We start from the raw sequence: 22,907 nt of genomic DNA, 5'->3' as shown, positions 1-22,907 counted from the left end.
CCGCAGCCGCCCCATGGGGCGCTCGCCGTGGGTCTGGGGGCGCCGACGGGCCCCCCCCGCGCCCCCCCCGGTGAGAAGGAGCCTGGGGGGGGGGGGGGGAGGGAGGGGGGGAGCGTGCGGGGCTGCACGCACACGTGGGGGGGGGGGGGGGGGGCCGCACCCCGAGGGGGTCCCCTTGACCCTGAGGGGGTCCCCTTGGCTTTGGGAGGGGCCTTTGCTTCTTTGATGGGGACCCCATCGCTTTGAGGGGGTCCCCGTTCCCTTTGGGGGGGTCCCATTGGCTTTAGGGGGGGTCCCATTCACTTTGGGGGGTCCCTTTGGCTTGGGAGGGGTCCCCATGGGCTTTAGGGGGTCCTTTGCTTCTTTGGGGGGGGGCCATTGGCTTTAGGGGGGGGTCCCATTGGCTTTAGGGGGGGTCCCATTCACTTTGGGGGGGTCCCATGCACTTTGGGGGGGGGTCCCACTTCTTTTGGGGGTTCTTATTCACTTTCGGGGGGTCCCATTGGCTTTAGGGGGGGGTCTCCTGCTTTTTTGGGGGGGGTTCTATCATTTTGGGGAGGTTCCCATTGGCTTTAGGGGGGGTCTCATTCACTTTGGGGGGGGGGGGCCTTTGCTTTTCGGGGGCATTCTCTTCACTTTGGGGGGGGCCCATTGGCTTTGGGGGTCCCTTTGCTTTTGGGGGGGGGGTCCCCATCCCTTTAGAGGTGTCCCATTCACTTTATGGGGATCCCATCACTTTTGGGGGGGGGGTTCCCATTCCCTTTACGGGGGGTCCCATTCATTTTGGGGGTGCCTCATTGACTTTTAGGGGGATCCTTTGTTTTGGGGGGCTCCCCATTCCCTTTAGGGGAGGTCCCATCACTTTTCGGGGGTCCCATCACTTTTTGGGGGGCCCCCCCATTCCCTTTGAGAGGGGTCCTATCACTTTAGGGGGGTTCCCCATTCCCTTTAGGGGGGTCCCCATCCCTTTGGGTTGAGGAAGGGGGTCTCCCTGTCTCATTTTTTTTTTGGGGGGTGTCCCCCCCCCCCATTTCTCTCGCAGGGGGGTCGGGGGGCGCCCCCCCCTCTGCCGGCGCTGGGGGCCACCCTGGGGCGCTTACTGGGAGCACTGGAGGCGCTGGTGGCCCCCGGCGAGAGGGAGCGAGCCCAGCGCCTCGTGCGGGATTTCGGGGCGCCGGGGGGGGCCGGACCCCGACTGCAGGAGCGGCTGCGACGCCAGCCCCCCGCGCCCCCCCGGCTCCCGGTAACGGGGGGCTCTGAGGGGTTTTGGGGGGGCACAGAGGGTTTATGGGGGGTTTTGGGGGGCTAAGGAGTGGTTTGGGGGTGCTCAGAGGGGTTTTGGGGGGGCTCAGAGGGGTTTATAGGGGGTTTTGGGGGGCACAGAGGGGTTTTGGGGGGCCAAGGGGAGGTTTTGGAGGGTCTCTGAGGGGTTTTGGAGGGTCTCTGAGGGGTTTAGGGGGGGCACAGAGAGGTTTTGGGGGTCTAAGGAGTGGTTTGGGGGTGCTCAGAGGGGTTTTAGGGGGGCACAGAGGGTTTATGGGGGGTTTTGGGGGGCTAAGGAGTGGTTTGGGGGTGCTCAGAGGGGTTTTGGGGGGGCTCAGAGGGGTTTATAGGGGGCTTTGGGGGGCACAGAGGGGTTTTGGGGGGCCAAGGGAAGGTCTGGGGGGGCTCAAAGGGGTTTATGGGGGGGGTTGGGGGCACAGAGGGGTTTTGGGGGGCCAAGGGAAGGTCTGGGGGGGCTCAGAGGGGTTTATGGGGGGGGTTGGGGGCACAGAGGGGTTTTGGGGGGCCAAGGGAAGGTCTGAGGGGGCTCAGAGGGGTTTTGGGGGGGTTCAGAGGGGTTTATGGAGGGATTTGGGGGGCACAGAGGGGTTTTGGGGGGCCAAGGGAAGGTCTGGGGGGGCTCAGAGGGGTTTATGGGGGGATTTGGGGGGCACAGAGGGGTTTTGGGGGGCCAAGGGAAGGTCTGGGGGGGCTCAGAGGGGTTTTGGGGGGGTTCAGAGGGGTTTATGGGGGTTTTGGGGGGGCTCTGAGGGGTTTTGGGGGGGCTTAGAGTGGGTTTGGGGGGCACAGAGGGGTTTTTGGGGTCCAAGGGGAGGTTTGGGGGGGCTCTGAGGGGTTTATGGGGGGTTTCGGGGGGCTTAGAGTGGTTTTGGGAGGCACAGAGGGGTTTTGGGGGGCCAAGGGGAAGTTTGGGGGGGCTCAGGGGGGTTTTGAGGGGCTTTAAGTGGTTTTGGGGGGCACAGATGGGTTTTCGGGGTCCAAGGGGAGGTTTGGGGGGGCTCTGAGGGGTTTTGGGGGGCTTAGGGTGGTTTTGGGGGGCACAGAAGGATTTTGAGGGGCCAAGGGGAGGTTTGAGGGGGCACAGAGTGGTTTTGGGGGGCTTAGAGAGGTTTGGGGAGCTTAAAAGGGGTTTTGGGGGGGCACAGAGAGGTTTTGGAGGGTCAAGGGGGGGTCTGGGGGGGCTCTGAGGGGTTTATGGGGGGTTTTGGGGGGGCTTAGAGTGGTTTTGGGGGGCACAGAGGGGTTTTGGGGGGCTAAGGAGTGGTTTGGAGGGCTCAGAGGGGTTTATGGGGGGGTTTGGGGGGCTTAGAGTGGTTTTGGGGGGTTGGGGGGGCACAGAGGGGTTTTGGGGGGTCTCTGAGGGGTTTTGGGGGGGTCTCAGGGGGTTTTGGGGGGGTCTCGGGGGGGTTTTGGGGGGCTGATGTGTGTGGTTTCCCCCCCCCCCCCCCCAGGAGTGGCCGTGGGGCTCGAGCGAGCGGCTGCCGCTCCCAGTTCACACCAGTGCCGGACTGGTGCTGCCCCGGCAGGACTGGGAGGACTGGAGGGGGCAGCTGGCGTGAGTGGGGGGGCGCTGGGGGGGGACTGGGGGGCGCTGGGAGGGGACTGGGGGGCACTGGGAGGGGACTGGGGGGCACTGGGAAGGGACTGGGAGGGTTTGAAGGGGACTGGGAGGGAGTGGGAAGGGGCTGGGGGGCACTGGGAAGGGACTGGGAGGGACTGGGAATCACTGGGAGGGACTGGGAGTCACTGGGAAGGGACTGGAGAGGGAACTGGGAGTTACTGGGAATGACTGGGAGGGTTTGAAGGTGACTGGGAGGCACTGGGAATGACTGGGAAGGGGCTGGGGGGCACTGGGAGGAATTGGGAGGCACTGGGAAGGACTGGGAGTCACTGGGAAGGGGCTGGAGAGGGGACTGGGAGTTACTGGGAATGATTGGGAGGGTTTGAAGGTGACTGGGAGGCACTGGGAATGACTGGGAAGGGACTGGGAGGAATTGGGAGGCACTGGGAAGGAATTGGGGTGGACTGGAGGGGACTGGGAGGAACTGGGAAGAGGCTGGAGGGCACTGGGAGCCACTGGGAAGAGGCTGGAGGGGACTGGGAGCCACTGGGAAGAGGCTGGAGGGGACTGGGAGCCACTGGGAAGAGGCTGGAGGGCACTGGGAGCCACTGGGAAGAGGCTGGAGGGGACTGGGAGCCACTGGGAAGAGGCTGGAGGGGACTGGGAGCCACTGGGAAGAGGCTGGAGGGGACTGGGAGCCACTGGGAAGAGGCTGGAGGGGACTGGGAGCCACTGGGAAGAGGTTGGAGGGCACTGGGAGCCACTGGGAAGAGGCTGGAGGGCACTGGGAGGAACTGGGAAGAGAGTGGAGGGGACTGGGAGCTACTGGGAAGGAACTGGGGGGCACTGGGAGGAACTGGGAGAGACTGGGGGGCACTGGGACAGGGTGGGAGCCGTGGGTACCTGCTCTTACTGGTGTTACTGGTGTTACTGGGGTCCTGGTGGCACTGGTGCTGTGCTGTCCGTGCTCTCCGCGATGTCTCTGTTACTGGTTTTACTGGTCTCGCTGTTGTCTTTACTGCTACTGGTCTTACTGGTCTTACTGGTCTTACTGGTCTTACTGGTCTTACTGGTCTTACTGGTTTTTGGGGTCACTGGTGCAATGGGTGTTACTGGTCTTACTGGTTTTCGGGGTCACTGGTGCAATGGGTGTTACTGGTGTCAATTCTCTTTTTGCTGTTACTGGTCGTGTTGATGTCACTTACTGGTTTTACTGGTTTTGATGGTTTTACTGGTCTTACTGGTTTCTTCGGGGTCACTGGTGCTACTGAGGTTACTGGTGTTACTGGTGCAATTGGTGTTCCCGGGGCTGCCCCTCTTTCTGCTCTTACTGGTGTCGCTGGTGCTGTGGGGCCTCTTACTGGTCTTACTGGTTTTACTGGTTTCCAGGTTCGCTGCTCGCTTCGTTGCTGGTGTCCTCGATTTCCGGCTGCAGCTCCGCTGGTGTCCTCGATTTCCGGCTGCAGCTCAAAGGTTGGGGGGGGGGGGGGGCAAAAAGGGGGTCTGGGGGGGGTCCTGGGGGTCTGGGGGGGGTCCTGGGGGTCAATGGGAGCATCTGGGGGGGTCCGGGGGGGGCCTTGGGGGGGGCAAATGGGGTCCTGGGGGGGTCCTGGGGGGGGCAAATGGGGTCCTGGGGGGGTCCTGGGGGTCAATGGGGGCATCTGGGGGGGTCTTGGGGGGGTCCTGGGGGGTCTATGGGTGCTGGGGGGGGGCAAGGGGGGGGTCCTGGGGGGGGCAAATGGGGTTTTGCGGGGGTCCTGGGGGGTCTATGGGTGCTGGGGGGGGCAAGGGGGGGTGGGTCCTGGGATTGGGGGGGGTCCTGGGGAGGCAAATGGGGTCTTAGGGGGGGGTCCTTGGGGGTCCATGGATGCTATAGGGGGTCCTGGGGGGGGGTCTTGGGGGTCCATGGGTGCTCTAGGGGGTCTGTGGGGGGGTCCTGGGGGTCCATGGGGGCATGTGGGGGGGTCCTGGGGGTCTATGGGTGCTATAGGGGTCCTGGGGGGGGTCCTGGGGGTCTATGGGTGCTATAGGGGGTCCTGGGGGGGGATTGTGGGGGTCTATGGGTGCTATAGGGGATTCTGGGGGGTCCCATGGGTGCTATGGGGGGTCCTGGGGGTCCATGGATGCTACAGGGGGTCCTGGGGGGGGGGGCCTGGGGGTCCATGGGTGCTATAGGGGGTCCTGGGGGTCCATGGATGCTATAGGGTGTCCTGGGGGGGGGGGTCCTGGGGTCCATGGGTGCTATAGGGGGTCCTGGCGGGGGTCCTGGGGGGTCCATGGATGCTATAGGGGGTCCTGGGGGGTCCATAGGTGCTATAGGGGGTCCTGGGGGGGGTCCTGGGGGTCCATGGATGCTACAGGGGGGTCCTGGGGGGGGTCCTGGGGGGGGTCCTGGGGGGTCCATGGATTCTATAGGGGGTCCTAGGGGTCCATGGGTGCTATAGGGGGTCCTGGGGGGGGTCCTGGGTGCTATAGGGGGTCCTGGAGGGGTAAGGGGGGGGGTCCTGGGTGCTATGGGGGCGGATTTCGAGGGGTCCCTGGACTGAGGGGGGGGGGGTGTGTGTGTGTTCCAGGCGTGACCCCCCGAGCCGTGGCTGCAGGCGGCGTTCGGGGGGGTGCCGGGTGCCGGGGCCCCACCGGACGAGGTTCTGCGGGTGCCCCCCGGGGCCAGCCCCCCCAACTTCATCACCGTCAGCCGCAACGGGCAGGTGAGGGGGGGGGGGGGGGGGGCGCTGGGGGGGGGGGGGTCTTAGGGGGGGGTCCTACAGGGAATTGAGGGGGTTGTGGGGAGAAGAAGTGGGGGCTGGGGGGGCTGGGGGGTGTCTTAGGGGGGGATCTGGGGGGGGTTGGGGGTCCTGGGGGGGAAAGAAGGGGGGCTGGGGGGCACTGGGGGGGTCTTGGAGATCGGGGGGGGGGGCTCTTAGATGGGATCTGGGGGGGGTTGAGGGTCCTGGGGGAGGTTGGGGGGTGTCCTAGAGTTCTTAGGGGGAGCTGGGGGGTCCTGGGAGGGTCTGAGGGGGTTTTGAGGTGTCCTGGGGGGGGGGGTTAGAGGGATCCTGGAGGTCTGGAGGGGGGGTTGGGGGGAATTTAGGGGGTCTTTGGGGAGGTTTGGGGGGTGTCCTGGAGCTTTGGGGGGTAGGTGGCCCCCGTTGTTTCCAGGGGGGGCTGTTTTGATGCGCAACGGCTGGTCCGTCGTCTATCCGTTCCCCCCCCCCCTCCCCCCTTCCCAGTTTTTCCAGGTGGAGGTGTGCGACGAGTCGGGGTCCCCCCCTGGGGGTCCCGTCGCTGCGCGCGGCTCTGGGGGGAGCTGAGGGGCCGCTCGGGCCGGGGGGGGGCGCCCCCCCGTGGGGGCTCCTCACCGGGCAGCACCGGCGAGCCTGGGGCCGCGCCTACGGGCTCCTCATGCGGGGTACGGGGGCCACTTCCGGTGGGGGGCGGGACTTCCGGTCTGGGGAGGGGGGGGGGGCTGGGGGGGGAACTCGGGGGTTTGGGGGGTCTTGGGGGTGCTCTTCTTGTGTTGGGGGGGTTTGGGGTTGGACTTCCGGTGTGGGGAGGAGTCTAGGGTGGGACTGCCAGTGTGGGGAGGGGGTCTGGGGGTGGGACTTCCGGTCTGGGGAGGGGACCTTGGGGGGTTTGAGGGGTCTTGGGGGGGCCCTTCCTGCCTTGTGGGGGGTCTAGGGTGGGACTTCTGGTCTGGGGAGGGGTCTCAGGATGGACTTCTTGTCTGGGGAGGGGTCTAGGGTGGGACTTCCGGTTTGGGGAGGGGTCTAGGGTGGGATTTCCGGGCCAGGGAGGGGTCTGTTGAGGGACTTCCGGTCGGGGGAGGACTTCCGGTCGGGGGAGGGACTTCCGGTCGGGGGAGGGACTTCCGGTCGGGGGAGGGACTTCCGGTCGGGGGAGGAGTCTGTGGGGTGACTTCCGGTGTGGGGAGGGGTCTCCAGTTCTGAATTCCTGAGTCCTGGGGAGCCTTGGGGGGGGTCACTTCCTGTTGTGGGCGGGGCCTTGGGGGGGTCACTTCGATTCTTGGGGCTCGTGAGGGGAGGAAACTTCCTGTGACCTCCCCGTGACCCCCCCCCCAGACCGGCTGAACCGAGCGTCCCTGGGCCGCATCCAGCGCAGCCTCCTGGCCCTCAGCCTGGACGCCCCAGTCATGGCCGCCGGGCGGGGCCCAGGGGGCGGGGCCGCCCAGATCCTGCACGGGGGCGGGGCCGGAGCCAACAGCCCCAACCGCTGGTTCGACAAGACCCTCCAGGTGGGGCGGGACTTCCTGTTTTGGGGGTGCTGGGGGCGGGACTTCCTGTCCGGTGACCCCCCTGGTGACCCCCTGCAGGTGGTGGTGGGGGAGGACGGGACGTGCGGCGTCATCTACGACCCCGCGGTGATCGACGGCGCCGTCGTCGCCGACATGGCCGACCATGCCCTCCAGTTCTGGTCTGTGGGGGGGGGGGCGGGACTTCCTGTCTGTATCACCACAACTTCCTGTTGCCTATATAAGGAGAACTTCCTGTTTGGGGGGGGTGGGACTTCCTGTCTCTGTAGGGGAGACTTCCTGTCTATAGGTTGAACTTCCTGTCTCTGTGGGTGGGACTTCCTGTCTGTAGAAGCAGGACTTCCTGTGTGGGTGGGACTTCCTCTCTCTAGGTAGAGCTTCCAGTCTGTATTAACAGGACTTCCTGTTTCTATGGGTGGGACTTCCTGTCTCTATCAGCAGCATTTCCTCTCTGTATAAGCAAGACTTCCTGTCTCTGTGGGTGGGACTTCCTGTTTTTGCGGCTAGACTTCCTGTCTCCCTCCGAGGACTTCCTGTCTGGGAGGCCGGGACTTCCTGTCTCTCGGGCGGCACTTCCTGCCTGTGTGGCCCCCACTTCCGGTGGTTGAGGCCCCCACTTCCTGTCCCGCAGCCGCGGCCCTGACCCTGCCCCGTGGCGGCCATCTTGCCCCCCCCACCCCCGCCCCCAGCGGCTCCGCTTCAGCCTCGGCCCCGAGATCGGCCCCGAGTTCGAGAGGGCCAAGAGGCACCTGGACAGGTGAGGGGGGTCACGGAGGGGTCACGGGGTCACGGAGGGGTCACAGGGTCATGGGGATCATGGAGGTTGGGGGCCACAGGAGTATCACAAGGGTTATAGAGGGGTCAGGGGGTCACAGGGTTATTGGGTCACGGGGTCACTGGGGGGTCAGAAGGTCTCTATGGGGCAGCACTATGGAGCTGGGGGTCTCTATGGGGCAGCTCTATGGGTCGGGGGTCTCTATGGGGCAGCTCTATGGGTCGGGGGTCTCTATGGGGCAGCTCTATGGGTCCGGGGGTCTCTATGGGTCAGATCTGTGGGGCTGGGGGTCTCTATGGGGCAGCTCTGTGGGGCGGGGGGTCTCTATGGGGCAGCTCTGTGGGGCGGGGGGTCTCTATGGGGCAGCTCTGTGGGGCGGGGGGTCTCTATGGGGCAGCTCTATGGGGCTGGGGGTCTCTATGGGGCAGCTCTATGGGGCTGGGGGTCTCTCTGGGGCAGCTCTATGGGTCCGGGGGTCTCTATGGGGCTGGGGTCGCTATGGGGCGGGGGTGTGAGGTGTGGGGCGCCCCCCAGCCTGGCGGCGGACGCCTCGGTGCTGTGTGTGACCCACGGCGGGTTCGGGGCGGCGGCGCCGGCGCAGGAGCTGCTGCAGGTGGCCCTGCAGGTCGCCTTCTACCGGTGAGCGGCACTTGGGGGGCTGGGGGGGCACTTGGTGGGGGCTGGGGGGGCACATGGGTTTGCTGTGGGTCACGCCGTGGGGCTGGGGGTCGCTCGGGGTCAGCTCTATGGGGCTGGGGGCCTCTATGGGTCAGATCTATGGGGCTGGGGGTCGCTGTGGGGCAGCTCTATGGGGCTGGGGGTCTCTATGGGGCAGCTCTGTGGGGCTGGGGGTCACTGGGGGTTAGATCTATGGGGCTGGAGATCTCTATGGGTCAGATCTATGGGTCTGGGGGTCGCCGTGGGTCAGCTCTATGGGGCTGGGGGTCAGCTCTGTGGGGCTGGGGGTCTCTATGGGTCAGCTCTATGGGTCCGGGGGTCTCTATGGGTCAGCTCTATGGGGCTGGGGTCGCTGTGGGGCAGCTCTATGGGGCTGGGGGTCAGCTCTATGGGTCTGGGGGTCTCTATGGGTCAGCTCTATGGGGCTGGGGGTCAGCTCTATGGGTCTGGGGGTCTCTATGGGTCAGTTGTATGGGGCTGGGGGTCACTCTGGGTCAGCTCTGTGGGGCTGGGGGTCGCTGTGGGTCCCGCCGTGGGTCACGCCGTGGGGCTGGGGTCGCCGTGGGTCACGCCGTGGGTCCCGCCGTGGGTCCCGCCGTGGGGCAGGTCCCACGGGTCGCTGTGCGCGTCGTGCGAGCCGACGTCGCTGGGCCTGGTTCTGCCCGGCGGCTCCGACCTCCTGCGCCCCCCGGGGGCCCCCGTGCTCGCCCTCGCCCAAGCCCTCCAGGACCCCCAGCAGGTAGGGGCGGGACTTCCTGTCTGGGGGGGGTGGGACTTCCTGTCTTGGGGGGGGCGGGACTTCCTGTCGGGGGGGGGCGGGACTTCCTGTCCTGGGAGCAGGATTTCCTGTCCTGGGGGTGGTACTTCCTCTCCGGGTGGGAAAGTAGGGAGGGACTTCCTGTCTAGGTGGGAAATTAGGGAGGGACTTCCTGTCCAGGTGAGAAATTAGGGCGGGACTTCCTGTCCAGGTGATAAATTAGGGAGGGGCTTCCTGTCCGGGTGGGAAATGAGGGAGGGACTTCCTGTCAAGGGGGAAGGAGGGGGGCGGGACTTCCTGTCTGGCACCCGACGGGGGCGGGACTTCCTGCGCAGGAGGAGCAGCTGCAGGTGACGCTGCTGCGCGAGGCCGTCCAGGAGCAGGCGCGGCGGCGGCAGGAGGTCAGGGAGGGGGCAGGGGGCGGGGCCAGGGGGGCAGGGGGAGGGGCCAAGGGATGATTGACAGCCCGGTGGGCGGGGCCAAAGGGCAGGGGCGGGGCTTATGGGAAAGGGGTGGGGTGTGTGGGGCAGGGGGCGTGGCTAAGGGGCAGAGGGGGTGTCCCCAGGTGTGTTTTGGGGGGCAGGTAGGAGGGGTTTATGGGGCAGGGGTGGGGCTATGGGGCAGGGGGCGGGGTTATGGGCAGGGGGCGTGTCCCCAGGTGTGCTGGGGGGCAGGTAGGGGGGGTTTATGGGGCAGGGGGCGGGGGCCTGTGGGGGGCAGGTGTCTCTCCAGGTGTGTTATGGGGCAGGTGGGAAGGGTTTATGGGGCAGGGGGCGGGGCTATGGGGCAGGGGGCGGGGCCTGTGGGGCCAGGTGTGTCTCCAGGTGTGTTTTTGGGGCAGGTGGGAGAGGTTTGTGGGGTACAGGGTGGGGTTATGGGGTACAAGGTGGGGCCTATGGGGCAGGGGTGGGGCTATGGGGCAGGGGGCGGGGCTATGGGGCAGGGGGCGTGTCCCCAGGTGTGTCTGTGGGGCAGGTGGGGGCGGGGCTGGGGGCGGAGCGGCACCTGCGGGCCCTGCGGGAGGCGGCGCTGGCGGCCGGGGAGCCGCTGCCCGAGCTCTTCGTGGACCCGGCGTACGCGCTCGCCACCCACTTCCGGCTCTGCACCCTCCAGGTGGGACCCCCCGGCACCCCCAGAACTGTGGGGGGACCCCAAAACCCCTAGGGCCCCCCCCCCATAACCATAAGACCCCCCCCAAAGTCATGGGATCCCCCCCAGGGACCCCCTAAACCCATGGGATCCTCCCCAAACCACTCAGACCCACCCTAACCATGGGACCCCCCCCCCCCCCCAAAACCCATGGGACCCCCCCCGGGATCCCCCAAACCAGTGGGACCCCCCCCAAAATCGTGGGATCCCCCCAAACTACTGGGACCCCCCCCAGGGACCCCCTAAACCCATGGGAGCCCCCCCAAAGCCATGAGACCCCCCCAAACTACTGGGACCCCCCTCAGGGACTCCCCCCAAACTCATGGGACCCCCCCCAAACTCATAGGACCCCCCCAAATTCATGGGATCCCCCTAAACCCATGGGACCCCCCCCCAGGGACCCCCCTAAACGCATGGGACCCCCCCCCCGGGAACCCCCTAAACCCAAGAGACCACCCCCAAATCCATGAGACCCCCCTCTCAAAACCACTGGGACCCCCCCAAACCCATGAACCCCCCCCAGGAACCCCCAAAACCAAGGGACCCCCCCAAAATCCATGGGGAACCCCCCCCAAACCACCTACCCCCCCCCCCCCCAAATCCTTGAACCCCCTTTCCCTATGTTGGGGGGGGGCACTTTTGGGGTTCAGGATGGAGTCTGGGGGTGGGGGTTGAGACCATTATTTTTGGGGTGGGGGGGTTGGATTTGGGGGGGTCCCTTTTTGGGGTTCACCCCCCCCCTCCCCCCCTTCCAGGTTCGCTCCCGCTCGGGCTCGTGGCTGGTTCGGGGGCCCCTGGTGCCGGACGGTTACGGGGTTGGGGTCACCCACGTGGCCCCCCAGGATCCCCAAGACCCCCCTGAACCCCCCGAGCCCCCCAAAACCCCTGAACCCCCTTTTTTGGAGGAGGAGGGGGGGGCGCTTCATATCACCATCACCTCCTTCAACTGCTGCCGCGAGACCCACCCCGAGCGCCTCGGGGGGGCCCTGGGGGGCGTCCTTGATCAGCTCCGGGGGCTCCTCCGCAGACACGGACCCCTCTGAGACCCCCCCCCCCCAAAAAAAACCCCATACACCCCAAAAAACTCACCTGCACCCCAAAAAATTCACCTGCACCCCAAAAAGTCCTTCAACCCCCCCCAAAATTTTTTAATCCTCCTCAAAATCTTTCAATCCCCCCCCAAAAAACCCTTATTACCCCCCCCTTTAAATTTAAGGGGTGTCCCCCCCCAAAAAAGGCTCCTGGACCCCCCAAAATTCTCTGGGACCCCCCCCAGCCCCCCAAAAGCTCCTCAAAATCCCCCCCAACCCCATTATCTCCCCCCTTTTCAAATCTAAGGGGTGTCCCCCCCCTAAGACCCCCCCCCAAAAGGCTCTAGGACCCCCCCCCCAAGACCCCTTGGACCCCCCCCCAGCCCCCCCACCCCGGGACCAAAATTTGGGGTCAAAGGCAGCTGGTTTGGGTCACGGGAAATTAAAGTTTTTCACAGCATCAAATTCCGATTTGGGGGGGGGGGGGGGGGAGGTGGTTTGGGGGGCTCCGATCCGGATTTGGGGGGTAGGAGGTGGTTTTGGGGGGCTCCAATCCAGATTTGGGGGGTTCCAATCCGGATTTGGGGGGGTGGGAAGTGGTTTTGGGGGGCTCCAATCCAGATTTGGGGGGCTCCAATCTGGATTTGGGGGGTGGGAGGTGGATTTGGGGGGCTCCAATCCGAATTTGGGGGGTGGGAGGTGGATTTGGGGGGCTCCGATCCAGATTTGGGGGGGTGGGAGGTGGTTTTGGGGGGCTCCAATCCAGATTTGGGGGGGTGGGAGGTGGTTTTGGGGGGCTCCAATCCGGATTTGGGGGGCTCCAATCCGGATTTGGGGGGGTGGGAGGTGGTTTTGGGGGGTTCCAATCCGAATTTGGGGGGTGGGAGGTGGTTTTGGGGGGTTCCAATTCGAATTTGGGGGGTGGGAGGTGGATTTGGGGGGCTCCGATCCAGATTTGGGGGGGTGGGAGGTGGTTTTGGGGGGCTCCAATCCGGATTTGGGGGGTGGGAGGTGGTTTCGGGGGGTTCCAATCCGAATTTGGGGGGTGGGAGGTGGTTTTGGGGGGCTCCAATCCGGATTTGGGGGATGGGAGGTGGTTTTGGGGGGCTCCAATCCGGATTTGGGGGGCTCCAATCCGGATTTGGGGGGGTGGGAGGTGGTTTTTGGGGGCTCCGATCCGGATTTGGGGGGTGGGAGGTGGTTTTGGGGGGCTCCAATCCGGATTTGGGGGGTGGGAGGTGGTTTTGGGGGGCTCCAATCCGGATTTGGGGGGGTGGGAGGTGGTTTTGGGGGGCTCCGATCCAGATTTGGGGGGTGGGAGGTGGTTTTGGGGGGCTCCAATCCGGATTTGGGGGGCTCCAATCTGGATTTGGGGGTGTAGGAGGTGGTTTCGGGGGGCTCCAATCCGGATTTGGGGGGGTGGGAGGTAGATTTGGGGGGCTCCGATCCCGATTTGGGGGGGTGGGAGGTGGTTTTGGGGGGCTCCAATCCGGATTTGGGGGGTGGGAGGTGGTTTTGGGGGGCTCCAATCCGGATTTGGGGGGGTGGGAGGTGGATTTGGGGGGTTCCAATCCGGATTTGGGGTGTGGGAGGTGGTTTTGGGGGGCTCCAATCCGGATTTGGGGGGTGGGAGGTGGTTTTGGGGGGCTCCAATCCAGATTTGGGGGGGTGGGAGGTGGTTTTGGGGGGCTCCGATCCGGATTTGGGGGGGTGGGAGGTGGTTTTGGGGGGCTCCAATCCGGATTTGGGGGGGTGCGGGGTGGTTTTGGGGGGCTCCAATCCGGATCTGGGGGGCTCCAATCCGGATTTGGGGGGGTGGGAGGTGGATTTGTGGGGCTCCAATGCGGATTTGGGGGGCTCCAATCTGGATTTGGGGGGGTGGGAAGTGGATTTGGGGGGCTCCAATCCGGATTTGGGGGGCTCCAATCTGGATTTGGGGGGGTGGGAGGTGGTTTTGGGGGGCTCCAATCCGGATTTGGAGGGTGAGAATCCAGTCCGGGTTGATTCAATCCGGATCCTTTGGGCTCCATCCCGGATTTTCTTGCGGGTTCCGATTCCCGGTTGGATCCAGTCCGGGTTCCGGAGGCTGAAAAGGGGGGGTTGGGGCTGTGGGGGGGGGGGGGTCTCGGTTCGTTCCATTTTGGATCCGCTCCGGGTTTTGCGGAGGCCCCGGCGGGGGGACCCGAAGCCGATGGCGGCAGAAAAACCCGGTGCGGAGCGGGGGGGGGGCGGACGGGGGCGGGGGGCAAATGGGGGGGGGGGGGCAATTGGGGGGGGTGGGGGGGGAGATGGGTGGAAATTTGGGGTGAAGGGGGGGGTTGGGGGGCAAATGGAGGGGGCGGGGGGGCAAATTGGGGGCTGAGGGGGCGGGTTGGGGGGTAAATGAGGGGGTGAGGGGGCAGATTGGGGGGGTTGGGGGGTAAATGAGGGGGTGAGGGGGCAGATTGGGGGGGTTGGGGGGTAAATGGGGGGGTGAGGGGGCTGAGGGGGCGGGTTGGGGGGCAAATGAGGGGGTGAGGGGGCAGATTGAGGGGAAATGGGGGACAAATGAGGGGGTGAGGGGCAGATTGGGGGGGTTGGGGGACAAAGGGGGGGAATAGGGGGTAATAAGGGGGAAATAGGGGGGTAATAAGGGGGAAATAGGGGGGAAATAAGGAGGAAAAGGGGGGGAAAAGGGGGTTGGGGGGCAAATATGGGGGTTAGGGGGTGAGAATGGGGGTGTGGGGGGCAAATAGGTAGGTGGGGGGCAGATGGGGGGGAGATGGGGGCAAATTGGGGGGTTGCGGGGGGGTTGGGGGGAAAAGAGGGGAAACGGGGGGGAAATGAGGGGAAATGGGGGGAAAAAGAGGGGAAATGGGGGGGAAAGGGGGGGTAAAAGGGGGTAGATGGAGGATTTAGGGGTTTGGGGGGGTCTGAGTGCAGTGGGGGGGGGTAAATGGGGGGGGATCCAGGTGTGTGGGTGTCTGTTCCCATCCCCCCCCCCCTCCTTTGTTGCTATAAATAGAACTGGGGGGGGGTGACCCAGAAACGAGGCCCCGGGGAGGGGGGGGGAGGGAAAAAGGGAAAATTAGGAGGGGGGGGAGGGTCTTGGGGGGAGGAGGAGGGGATTTGGGGGTCCTGGGGGGTCCCTAAAGGGGTCTAGAGGGGTCTGGGGGGTTCTAAATGGGTTCCGGGGGGGGTCTTAAAGGGGTTTGGGGGGTCTAGAGGGCTCTAGAGGGAGCCGGGGGGGTCCTAGATGGGTTCGGGGGGGTCCCCTTGGGGATTTGGGGGTTCGGGGGGGGCCGTAGGTGTATCTGGGGGGGTCCTAGATGGGTTCAGGGGGGTATCTTGGAGATTTGGGGGGTCTGGGGGGGTCCTGGAGGTCTCTAGAAGGATCTGGGGGGGATTCTAGATGGGTCTGGGGGGGCTCTAGAGGGAGCCGGGGGGTACTAAATGGGTTTGGGGGGGTCCCCTTGGGGATTTAGGGGTTCGGGGGGGGGTTGAGGGTCCCTAAATGGATCCTGGGGGGGGGTCTAGAGGGATCTGGGGGGGCTCCCTGGGGATTTGGGGGTTCGGGGGGGGGTTGAGGGTCCCTCGATGGATCCTGGGGGGGGGGTCTAGAGGGATCTGGGGGGGCTCCTTGGGGATTTAGGGGTTCACGGGGGGGTCCTGGGGTGTCTAGAGGGATCCGGGGGGGTCTTTGGGGGTTCGGGGGGGTCTTAGAGGGGTTTGGGGGGGGTCCTTGTGGATTTGGGGGGGGGTTACCATACTCTGACCCCCCCCCCTTTTTTTCTACCCCACCCCCCCCAATTTCCAGGACCCCCCGAGGGGGCGCCCCACGTCTCGCCCCCCCCTTACGGCCCCCCCGCCCCCCCCCCCGGGGGGCTGATGGTTGGGGGGGGTGGGGTGGGAGGGGGGTCCTGGGGGGGGGTTTGGGGGGGCTGGAGGGGGGGGGGGGGTTGGGGGCTTCCACTTTACCCCGGGGGGGGGCGGCTTTGGGGTTCGGGGGGGGGGGCGGCCACGCTCCCCAGGGGCTTTTTTGGGGGGGGGGGCCGGGGGGGGCGCGGCGACGCTTCCCCGGGGGGGGCTGGGGGTGGTCGGGGGGGGGTTTGGGGGGGCCGGGGCGGGGTTTGGGGGTCCCCACGCCGCCACCTTACCCAGACCCCCCCCCCCAAAGCGCCGCGGTCGCCGCCCCCCCCCACCCCGGCCCCCCCCCGCAGGGGCCCCCCCCCCCACCCCCCCAGCCCTATGGGGCGCCCCCCCCCCGCCCCCCTGGCCTACGCGCCCCCCCCCTTCGCCGTCCAGCTCCAGCCCTGCACAGCCTACGTCCCAGTGTACCCAGTGGGGACCGTGAGTGACCCGGGGGGGCACTGGGAGGGACTGGGAGGGGGATAAAGTGGGGCTGGGGGGGACTGGGAGGGACTGGGAGGGGGATAAAGTGGGGCTGGAGGGGACTGGGAGCACTGGGAGGGACTGGGAGGGGAATAAAGGGGGTCTGGGGGGGGCTTGGGGGTGGATAAATTGGGGCTAGGAGGGACTGGGAGCACTGGGAGGGACTGGGAGGGGGATAAAGTGGAGCTGGGGGGCACTGGGAGCACTGGGAGGGTCTGGGAGGGGGATAAAGTGGGACTGGGGGGGAACTGGGGGCACTGGGAGGGGCTGGGGGGGAATAAATGGGGCTGGGGGGCACTGGGAGGGACTGGGAGGGGAATAAAGGGGGTCTGGGGGGGAACTGGGGGCACTGGGAGGGACTGGGAGGGGGATAAAGGGGGTCTGGGGGGGAACTGGGGGCACTGGGAGGGACTGGGAGGGGGATAAAGTGGGGCTGGGGGGGAACTGGGAGGGTCTGGGGGGGCTATAAAGTGGGGCTGGGGGGGAACTGGGGGCACTGGGAGGGGCTGGGGGGGGAATAAATGGGGCTGGGGGGCACTGGGAGGGACTGGGATGGGATAAGGGGGGCTGGGGGGGTAACTGGGAGCACTGGGAAGGACTGGGAGGGGGATAAAGGGGGACTGGGAGCACTGGGAGGGGGGATGAAGGGGGACTGGGGGCACTGGGAGGGGTATAAATGGGGTCTGCCCCCCCCCCTAACTCTTTCTCTGTTCCCCCCCCCCCCCGTCCAGGGTTTCGGGGCGCCCCCCCCCGCCCCCCCCGGCGCCCCCCTGCCCGGGTCGGTGGTCGCCCCCCCCCCCTCCTCTGGGGGGTCCCGGGGGGGGTCGCGCCCCCCACGACTATTTGCCCATCGCCGTCCTCACCACCCTCTGCTGCTTCTGGCCCACGGGGCTCGTCGCCATCGTCAAGGCCGTCCAGGTAATTGGGGGGGGGGGGGGTCCCCTTGGGGATTTGGGGGTCCGGGGGGGTCCCCAAAGGGGTCTTATGGGGGTCTAGAGGGGTCTGGGGGGGGGCTTAAAGGGGTTTTGGGGGGTCTGGGGGGCTCTAGAGGGAACTGGGAGGGTCCTAGAGGCGTTTAGGGGGGTTCAAGATGGGTTTGGGGGGGTCTCTTGGGGATTTGGGGGTCCGGGGGGGTCCCCAAAGGGGTCTTATGGGGGTCTAGAGGGGTCTGGGGGGGGCTTAAAGGGGTTTTGGGGGGGGTTTGGAGGGCTCTAGAGGGAACTGGGAGGGTCCTAGAGGCGTTTAGGGGGGTCCAAGAGGGGTTCGGGGGGTTCCCTCGGGGATTTGGGGGTCCGGGGGGGTCCCCAAAGGGGTCTTATGGGGGTCTAGAGGGGTCGGGGGGGGGCTTAAATGGGTTTTGGGGGGGTTTGGAGGGCTCTAGAGGGAACTGGGAGGGTCCTAGAGGCGTTTAGGGGGGTCCAAGAGGGGTTTGGGGGGGTCTCTTGAGGATTTGGGGGTTCTGGAGGGGTCCTAGAGGCGTTTAGGGGGGTCCAAGAGGGGTTTGGGGGGGTCCTTTGGGGATTTGGGGGTCCGGGAGGGACCCCAAAGGGGTCTTATGGGGGTCTAGACAGGTCTGGGGGGGTCTGAGGGGTTACAGGGGATTTGAGTGAGTCTGGAGGGTTTAGGGATGTCTGAGGGGGTCTTGGGGGGCTCTGGGGGAGCCCAAGGGGTTTGGGGGTGTCCAGGGTTGGATTTAGGGGCTCGGGGGAGCTCTCAGGCTGTATTTAGGGGTTCGGGGGGGTGTCCCGGGCTGTATTTAGGGGCTCGGGGGTTGTCCCGGGCTGTATTTAGGGGTTCGGGGGGGTCCTGGGCTGTATTTAGGGGCTTGGGGGGGCTCCCGGGTTGGATTTAGGGGTTCGTGGGGCATCCCGGGCTGTATTTTAGGGCTCGGGGGGGCTCTCGGGTTGGATTTAGGGGCTCGAGGAGGCTCCCGGGCTGTATTTAGGGACTCGGGGGGTGTCCCAGGTTGGATTTAGGGGCTCGGGGGGGCTCCCAGGCTGTATTTTAGGGGTCGGGGGGTGTCCCACGTTGGATTTAGGGGCTCGGGGGGGTGTCCCAGGTTGGATTTTAGGGCTCGGGGGGCTCCCAGGTTGGATTTAGGGGCTCGGGGGGGTGTCCCAGGTTGGATTTCGGGGCTCTGGGGGTGTCCCAGGTTGGATTTTGGGGCTCGGGGGGCTCCCAGGTTGGATTTAGGGGCTTGAGGAGGCTCCTAGGCTGTATTTAGGGACTCGGGGGGGTGTCCCCGGCTGGATTTAGGGGCTCGGGGGGGTGTCCCAGGTTGGATTTAGGGGCTCGAGGAGGCTCCCAGGCTGTATTTAGGGGCTCGGGGGGGCACCCAGGTTGGATTTTAGGGCTCGGGGGGGCGTCGCGGTCTGTATCGAGGGGTTCGGGGGTGCCCCCCAGGTGCGCTCGGCGGTGGCGCGGGGGGACCTGGTGTCGGCCGAGATCGCCTCGCGGGAGGCTCGGAACTTCTCGTTCATCAGCCTGGCGGTGGGCATCGCGGCCATCGTGCTCTGCACCATCCTCGCCGTCGTCATCATCATCGCCGCCCAGCACCACGACAACGACTGGGAGCCCTAGGGATGCCGTTGCCGCGGCGACCGACGAGGTTGGGGGGGGGACCCGAGCGCCTGCGGGGGTCGCCGCGGCAACGCCAAGGGGGCTAGGGATGCTCGTCGGGTCACCATGGCAACGCTGAGGGTCTTCATGACGCTCGTTGTGATGGTATCTAGACCCCCGAGTGTTGCCATGGCAACGCTGAGGGGGCTAGGGATGCTCGTCGGGTCACCATGGCAACGCTGAGGGTCTTAATGATGCTCTAGAGATGGTACCCGGCCCCTTGAGTGTTGCCATGGCAACGCTGAGAGTCTTAATGATGCTCTAGAGATGGTACCCGGCCCCTTGAGTGTTGCCATGGCAACGCTGAGGGTCTTAATGATGCCCTAGAGATGGTACCCAAGCACCTGAGTGTTGCCATGGCAACGCTGAGGGTCTTAATGATGCTCTAGAGATGGTACCCGGCCCCTTGAGTGTTGCCATGGCAACCCCGAGGGTCCTAGCAATGGGATCCACCCTCCTTGCCGTCACCATGGCAACACAGAGGGCCTTAATGATGCCCTAGAGATGGTACCCGGCCCCTCGAGTGTTGCCATGGCAACGCTGAGGGGCCTCTTGATGCCCTAGGGATGGTACCCAAGTGCCTGCGTGTCGCCATGGCAACCCTGAGGGCCCTAGGGATGCTCTTGGGGATGGTACCCGGCCCCGAAGTGTCACCATGGCAACCCTGAGGCTCCTAGCGATGTCTAAGTGATGGAATCCAGCCCCCCCCCGAGCGTTTCCATGGCAACGCCCGCCCCCCCTCCCCCCTTTGGCCCCGCCCCCCGGGCTCCCGCTGGGCGGGGCCCCGCCTCGTTTGCATGCCAGGCCCCGCCCCCTCTCCGCCGCTGCTCTCCAATCGATCAATAAATCTCTATATTGATACGGGGGGGGAGGGGCCGCTTGTTAGCCATCGGCTCGTTACCGCGGGGCTGGGGGGGATCGTCCTCGGGGGGCACTAAAAGGGGTTTGGGGGATCCTAGAGGGGTTTTGGGGGGTCCCAGGTTGGATAAAGAGGGTCCTGGGGGTTCCTATATGGGTTTTGGGGGGTCCCAGGGGGGATAAAGGGGGTCCTGGGGGTCCCTAAATGGGTCCTGGGGGTCCCAGGGGGGATAAAGAGGGTCCTGGGGGTTCCTATATGGGTTTTGGGGGGTCCCAGGGGGGATAAAGGGGGTCCTGGGGGTCCCTAAATGGGTTTTGGGGGGTCCCAGGGGGGATAAAGGGGGTGCTGGGGGTCTCTAAATGGGTCCTGGGGGGTCCCAGGGGGGATAAAGGGGGTCCTGGGGGTCCCTCAAAAGGGTCCTGGGGGCTCCTAGAGGGAGCAGCATCTCCGTGGCGACCCAGTTGCCATGGCAACCCCATCTCCATGGCAACGCTGCACGCCACTCGCTAACGGAGCTCGTTAACGCCGTTGTATCTCATCCAGAACTTGAGGCTCTTCCTCCGCTCTCCCCCCCCCCCCCAAAACCGATTCCATGGCGACGGCGTCGCCACGGCGACGGTGCCTCCCTCCCCACCCCCGTGCGGCTCCCGCTAACGAAGCGGCGCTCGTTAAGGAGCTCGTTTATTATCTAAAGGCACGGAGGGCACCAACCACCCCTGGTTGCCACGGCAACCCCATCGCTATAGGGAACCCATCGCCACGGCAACCCCATCGCTATAGGGAACCCATCACCATGGCAACCCCATCGCTATAGGGAACCCTTCGCCATGGCAACCCCATCGCTATAGGGAACCCATCACCATGGCAACCCCATCGCTATAGGGAACCCATCGCCATGGCAACCCCATCGCTATAGGGAACCCATGGCCATGGCAACCCCATCGCTATAGGGAACCCATCGCCACGGCAACCCCATCGCTATAGGGAACCCATCGCCATGGCAACCCCATCGCTACAGGGAACCCATCGCCATGGCAACCCCATCGCTATAGGGAACCCATGGCCATGGCAACCCCATTGCTATAGGGAACCCATCGCCATGGCAACCCCATCACTATGGTGACTCCATCGCCATGGCAACCTCTCCATCAGTATGAGAAATCTGTTGCCATGGCAACTGCATCCTTATAGGAAACCCATCCCTATAGCAACTCCATCGCCATAGCAACCCCATCCCTATGGTAACTCCATTGCCATGGCAACAGCATCACCATAGCAACCTCTCCATCAGTATGAGAGCTCTGTCGCCATGGCAACCGCATCCTTATAGGAAACCCATCGCCGTGGCAACGCCATCCTTATAGGAAGCCCATCACCACGGCAACCACATCAGTACAAGAAATTAATCACTGTGGTAAGTTAATCACCGCGGCGACTCCATCAGTACAGCAAACCTGTCGCCACGGCAACCCCGTCGTCGCGAGAACTCCGTCGCCGCGGCAACGGGCTCAGGCGAACAGCCTCGCCAGCCTCCGCGCCAGGCGCGCGTCCCTCTCCCTGGCGGCTCCTCGCACCCTCTGGAGCTCCCGCCGGGCCCGCGGATGCTCCGGCTGCTCCCTCAGGACCCTCCTGAGATCGTCCAGCGCCGCCTCCAGGTCCCCGAGGGCCGCGGCCGCCGCCGCCCGCCTCACCCTGGCCTCGGCGTCGCCCGGCCGCAACTCCAGCGCTTTGGAGGCATTGGTGGCCGCGGCGGCCGCCAGGCCCAGCTCCAGCTGGCACAGCGACAACCCCGCGTGCAGCTCAGCTTTGGCGGCCGAGGAGGTGACGTCGTCGTCGTCGTCGGCGCCGCCGGCAAGAACCGCCCAGCGGATGGCTCGCCCGTAGGCCGCGGCGGCCGCTTCGGTGGCTCCCGAGGCCGCCAAGGCAGCGGCGCGGCGGCCCGAGCGGAGGGCGCGTTCCCAGCGCGAGGCCCGGCTCGAGGTCCAGAAGGGGGGAGCCGGGGTGAAGGCGTCGAGGGCGACTCCCAGCGCGGCCCGGGAGCCGCGAGGCCGGAGCAGGGCCCGCTCGCCGCCGAGCATCCCCAGCGCCGCGCGCTCCAGGCAGCGCGACCAGCGGCCCTCGGCGCCCCCCAGACGGACGCACAGACGGACGGAGGGACACCCCCAATCGCCTGGCCCCGCCCCCTCGCTTGGCCCCGCCCCCTCTGTGGGCTCTGGCCACGCCCCCTCCCCTGTCCCCGCCCCCCAGACCCTGAGGTGGCACCAAGCCCCCCTCCCCGGGCGCCGCAGCCCCCCGCCGCCCCCCAGCACCCGCTTGGCCAGGGCCCCATCGGGGCTCAGAGCCCACCCCCCCTCCCCAGGCCACGCCCCCTCCCCAGGCCACGCCCCCTCCCCAGGCCACGCCCCCAGCCCCGCCCAGGGCTCCCAGATCCCCTCCACATCCTCTGGATCCCACAGCCAGGCCTCCCGCCTCGACCAATCCCAGGGGTCCGGGGCCTCGTGGGTGGGAGCTGAGCGGCCTCCGAGCTCGTTCCTGGCAGCTGAGGGGCCTCCAAGTTCATTCGCGGGAGCTTCAGGGCTTCCAGGTTGGTTCTTGAGAGCTGAAGCTCCTCCAAGTTCATTCTTAGAAGCTGAAGCTCCTTCAAGTTCATTCGCAGGATCTGAAGCTCCTCCAAGTTCATTCACGGGAGCTTCAGGTCTTCCAAGATCATTCACTGGAGCTTTGGCTCCTCCAAGTTCATTCGCGGGAGCCGAAGCTCCTCCAAGTTCATTAATTGGAGTTTCAGGTCTTCCAAGTTCATCAGTTGGAGCTGAAGCTCCTCCAAGCTCATTCATGGGAGCTTCAGGTCCTCCACAGGCCGAGCCGCAACCTTCCATCCCTCCGATGGCCTCTTGGCTCCTATCAGAGAGGTCGTGGCTAGCTCAGAAGGGGACGTGGCTAGCTCAGAACATGCCCCAAGCTCCCTTTTATGTCTCCTCCTCCTTGCCCCCAAAAAGCCCCAAATCTCCCCTCAAAAGCCCCAAAATCCCACAAAAAAGGCACAAAGCTGCCCCAAAAGCGCCGAATCCCCCCCCAAAGCCCCAAATCTTCCCTCAAAACCCCCAATTTCTCCCCAAAAGCCCCAAATCTCATCTCAGAAGCCCCAAACCTCCCCTCAGAAGCCTCAAACCTCCCCTCAGAAGCCTCAAACCTCCCCTCAGAAGCCCCAAATCTCCCCTCAGAAGCCCTAATTTCTCCACAAAAGCCCCAAATCTCATTTCAGAAGCCCCAAATCTCCCCTCAGAAGTCCCAAATCTCCCCTCAGAAGCTCCAAATCTCCCTCAGAAGCCCCAAATCTCCTCTCAGAAGCCTCAAACCTCCCTCAGAAGCCCCAAATCTCCCCTCAAAAGCCCCAAATCTCCCTCAGAAGCCCCAAATCTCCCCTCAAAAGCCCCAAATCTCCCTCAGAAGCCCCAAATCTCCCCTCAGAAGCCCCAAATCTCCCTCAGAAGCCCCAAATCTCCACACAAAAGCCCCAAATCTCCCTCAGAAGCCCCAAACCTCCCTCAGAAGC

The 22,907-nt window shown here is 65.5% G+C and overlaps 3 protein-coding genes across 3 annotated transcripts; 2 read left to right on the top strand and 1 right to left on the bottom strand.

The window, feature by feature from the left end:
- Window positions 1-13: 13 nt before the first annotated feature.
- Window positions 14-11,775, top strand: LOC138734334 (carnitine O-acetyltransferase-like). Its single transcript, XM_069881940.1, is given in 15 exon segments — window positions 14-70; window positions 1,043-1,243; window positions 2,736-2,839; window positions 4,235-4,318; window positions 5,427-5,553; window positions 6,076-6,111; window positions 6,113-6,254; window positions 6,925-7,097; window positions 7,176-7,276; window positions 7,747-7,872; window positions 8,425-8,529; window positions 9,175-9,307; window positions 9,661-9,726; window positions 10,301-10,438; window positions 11,230-11,775. Coding segments are annotated over 15 exon segments (1,881 nt in total). The 3' UTR covers window positions 11,518-11,775.
- Window positions 11,776-15,760: 3,985 nt separating this feature from the next.
- Window positions 15,761-18,553, top strand: PRRT1 (proline rich transmembrane protein 1; the record flags this gene model as incomplete). The annotated part of the gene is made up of 3 exons (XM_069881939.1): window positions 15,761-15,834; window positions 16,608-16,794; window positions 18,280-18,553. Coding segments are annotated over 3 exons (438 nt in total), but the record flags the coding sequence as incomplete, so codon positions are not given.
- Window positions 18,554-20,036: 1,483 nt separating this feature from the next.
- Window positions 20,037-21,473, bottom strand: FKBPL (FKBP prolyl isomerase like). The gene is made up of 2 exons (XM_069882014.1): window positions 20,533-21,473; window positions 20,037-20,495 (listed from the first exon to the last, which is right to left on the bottom strand). Exon 1 carries the CDS (start codon window positions 21,430-21,432, stop codon window positions 20,863-20,865), a length of 570 nt encoding a protein of 189 aa, XP_069738115.1. The 5' UTR covers window positions 21,433-21,473; the 3' UTR covers window positions 20,037-20,495; window positions 20,533-20,862.
- Between the last annotated feature and the right edge of the window lie 1,434 nt (window positions 21,474-22,907).

Source organism: Phaenicophaeus curvirostris, unplaced genomic scaffold (genome assembly GCF_032191515.1).
Source record: "Phaenicophaeus curvirostris isolate KB17595 unplaced genomic scaffold, BPBGC_Pcur_1.0 scaffold_73, whole genome shotgun sequence".
NCBI classification, from domain to species: domain Eukaryota; kingdom Metazoa; phylum Chordata; class Aves; order Cuculiformes; family Cuculidae; genus Phaenicophaeus; species Phaenicophaeus curvirostris.
Note: the sequence above shows the minus strand (reverse complement) of the source record. Positions and strands in the feature narration are given on the sequence as shown.

Bases quoted from the DNA above. Each gene is read 5' to 3' on its own strand.
- FKBPL (XM_069882014.1), bottom strand. From the start codon at position 21,432: ATGCTCGGCGGCGAGCGGGCCCTGCTCCGGCCTCGCGGCTCCCGGGCC.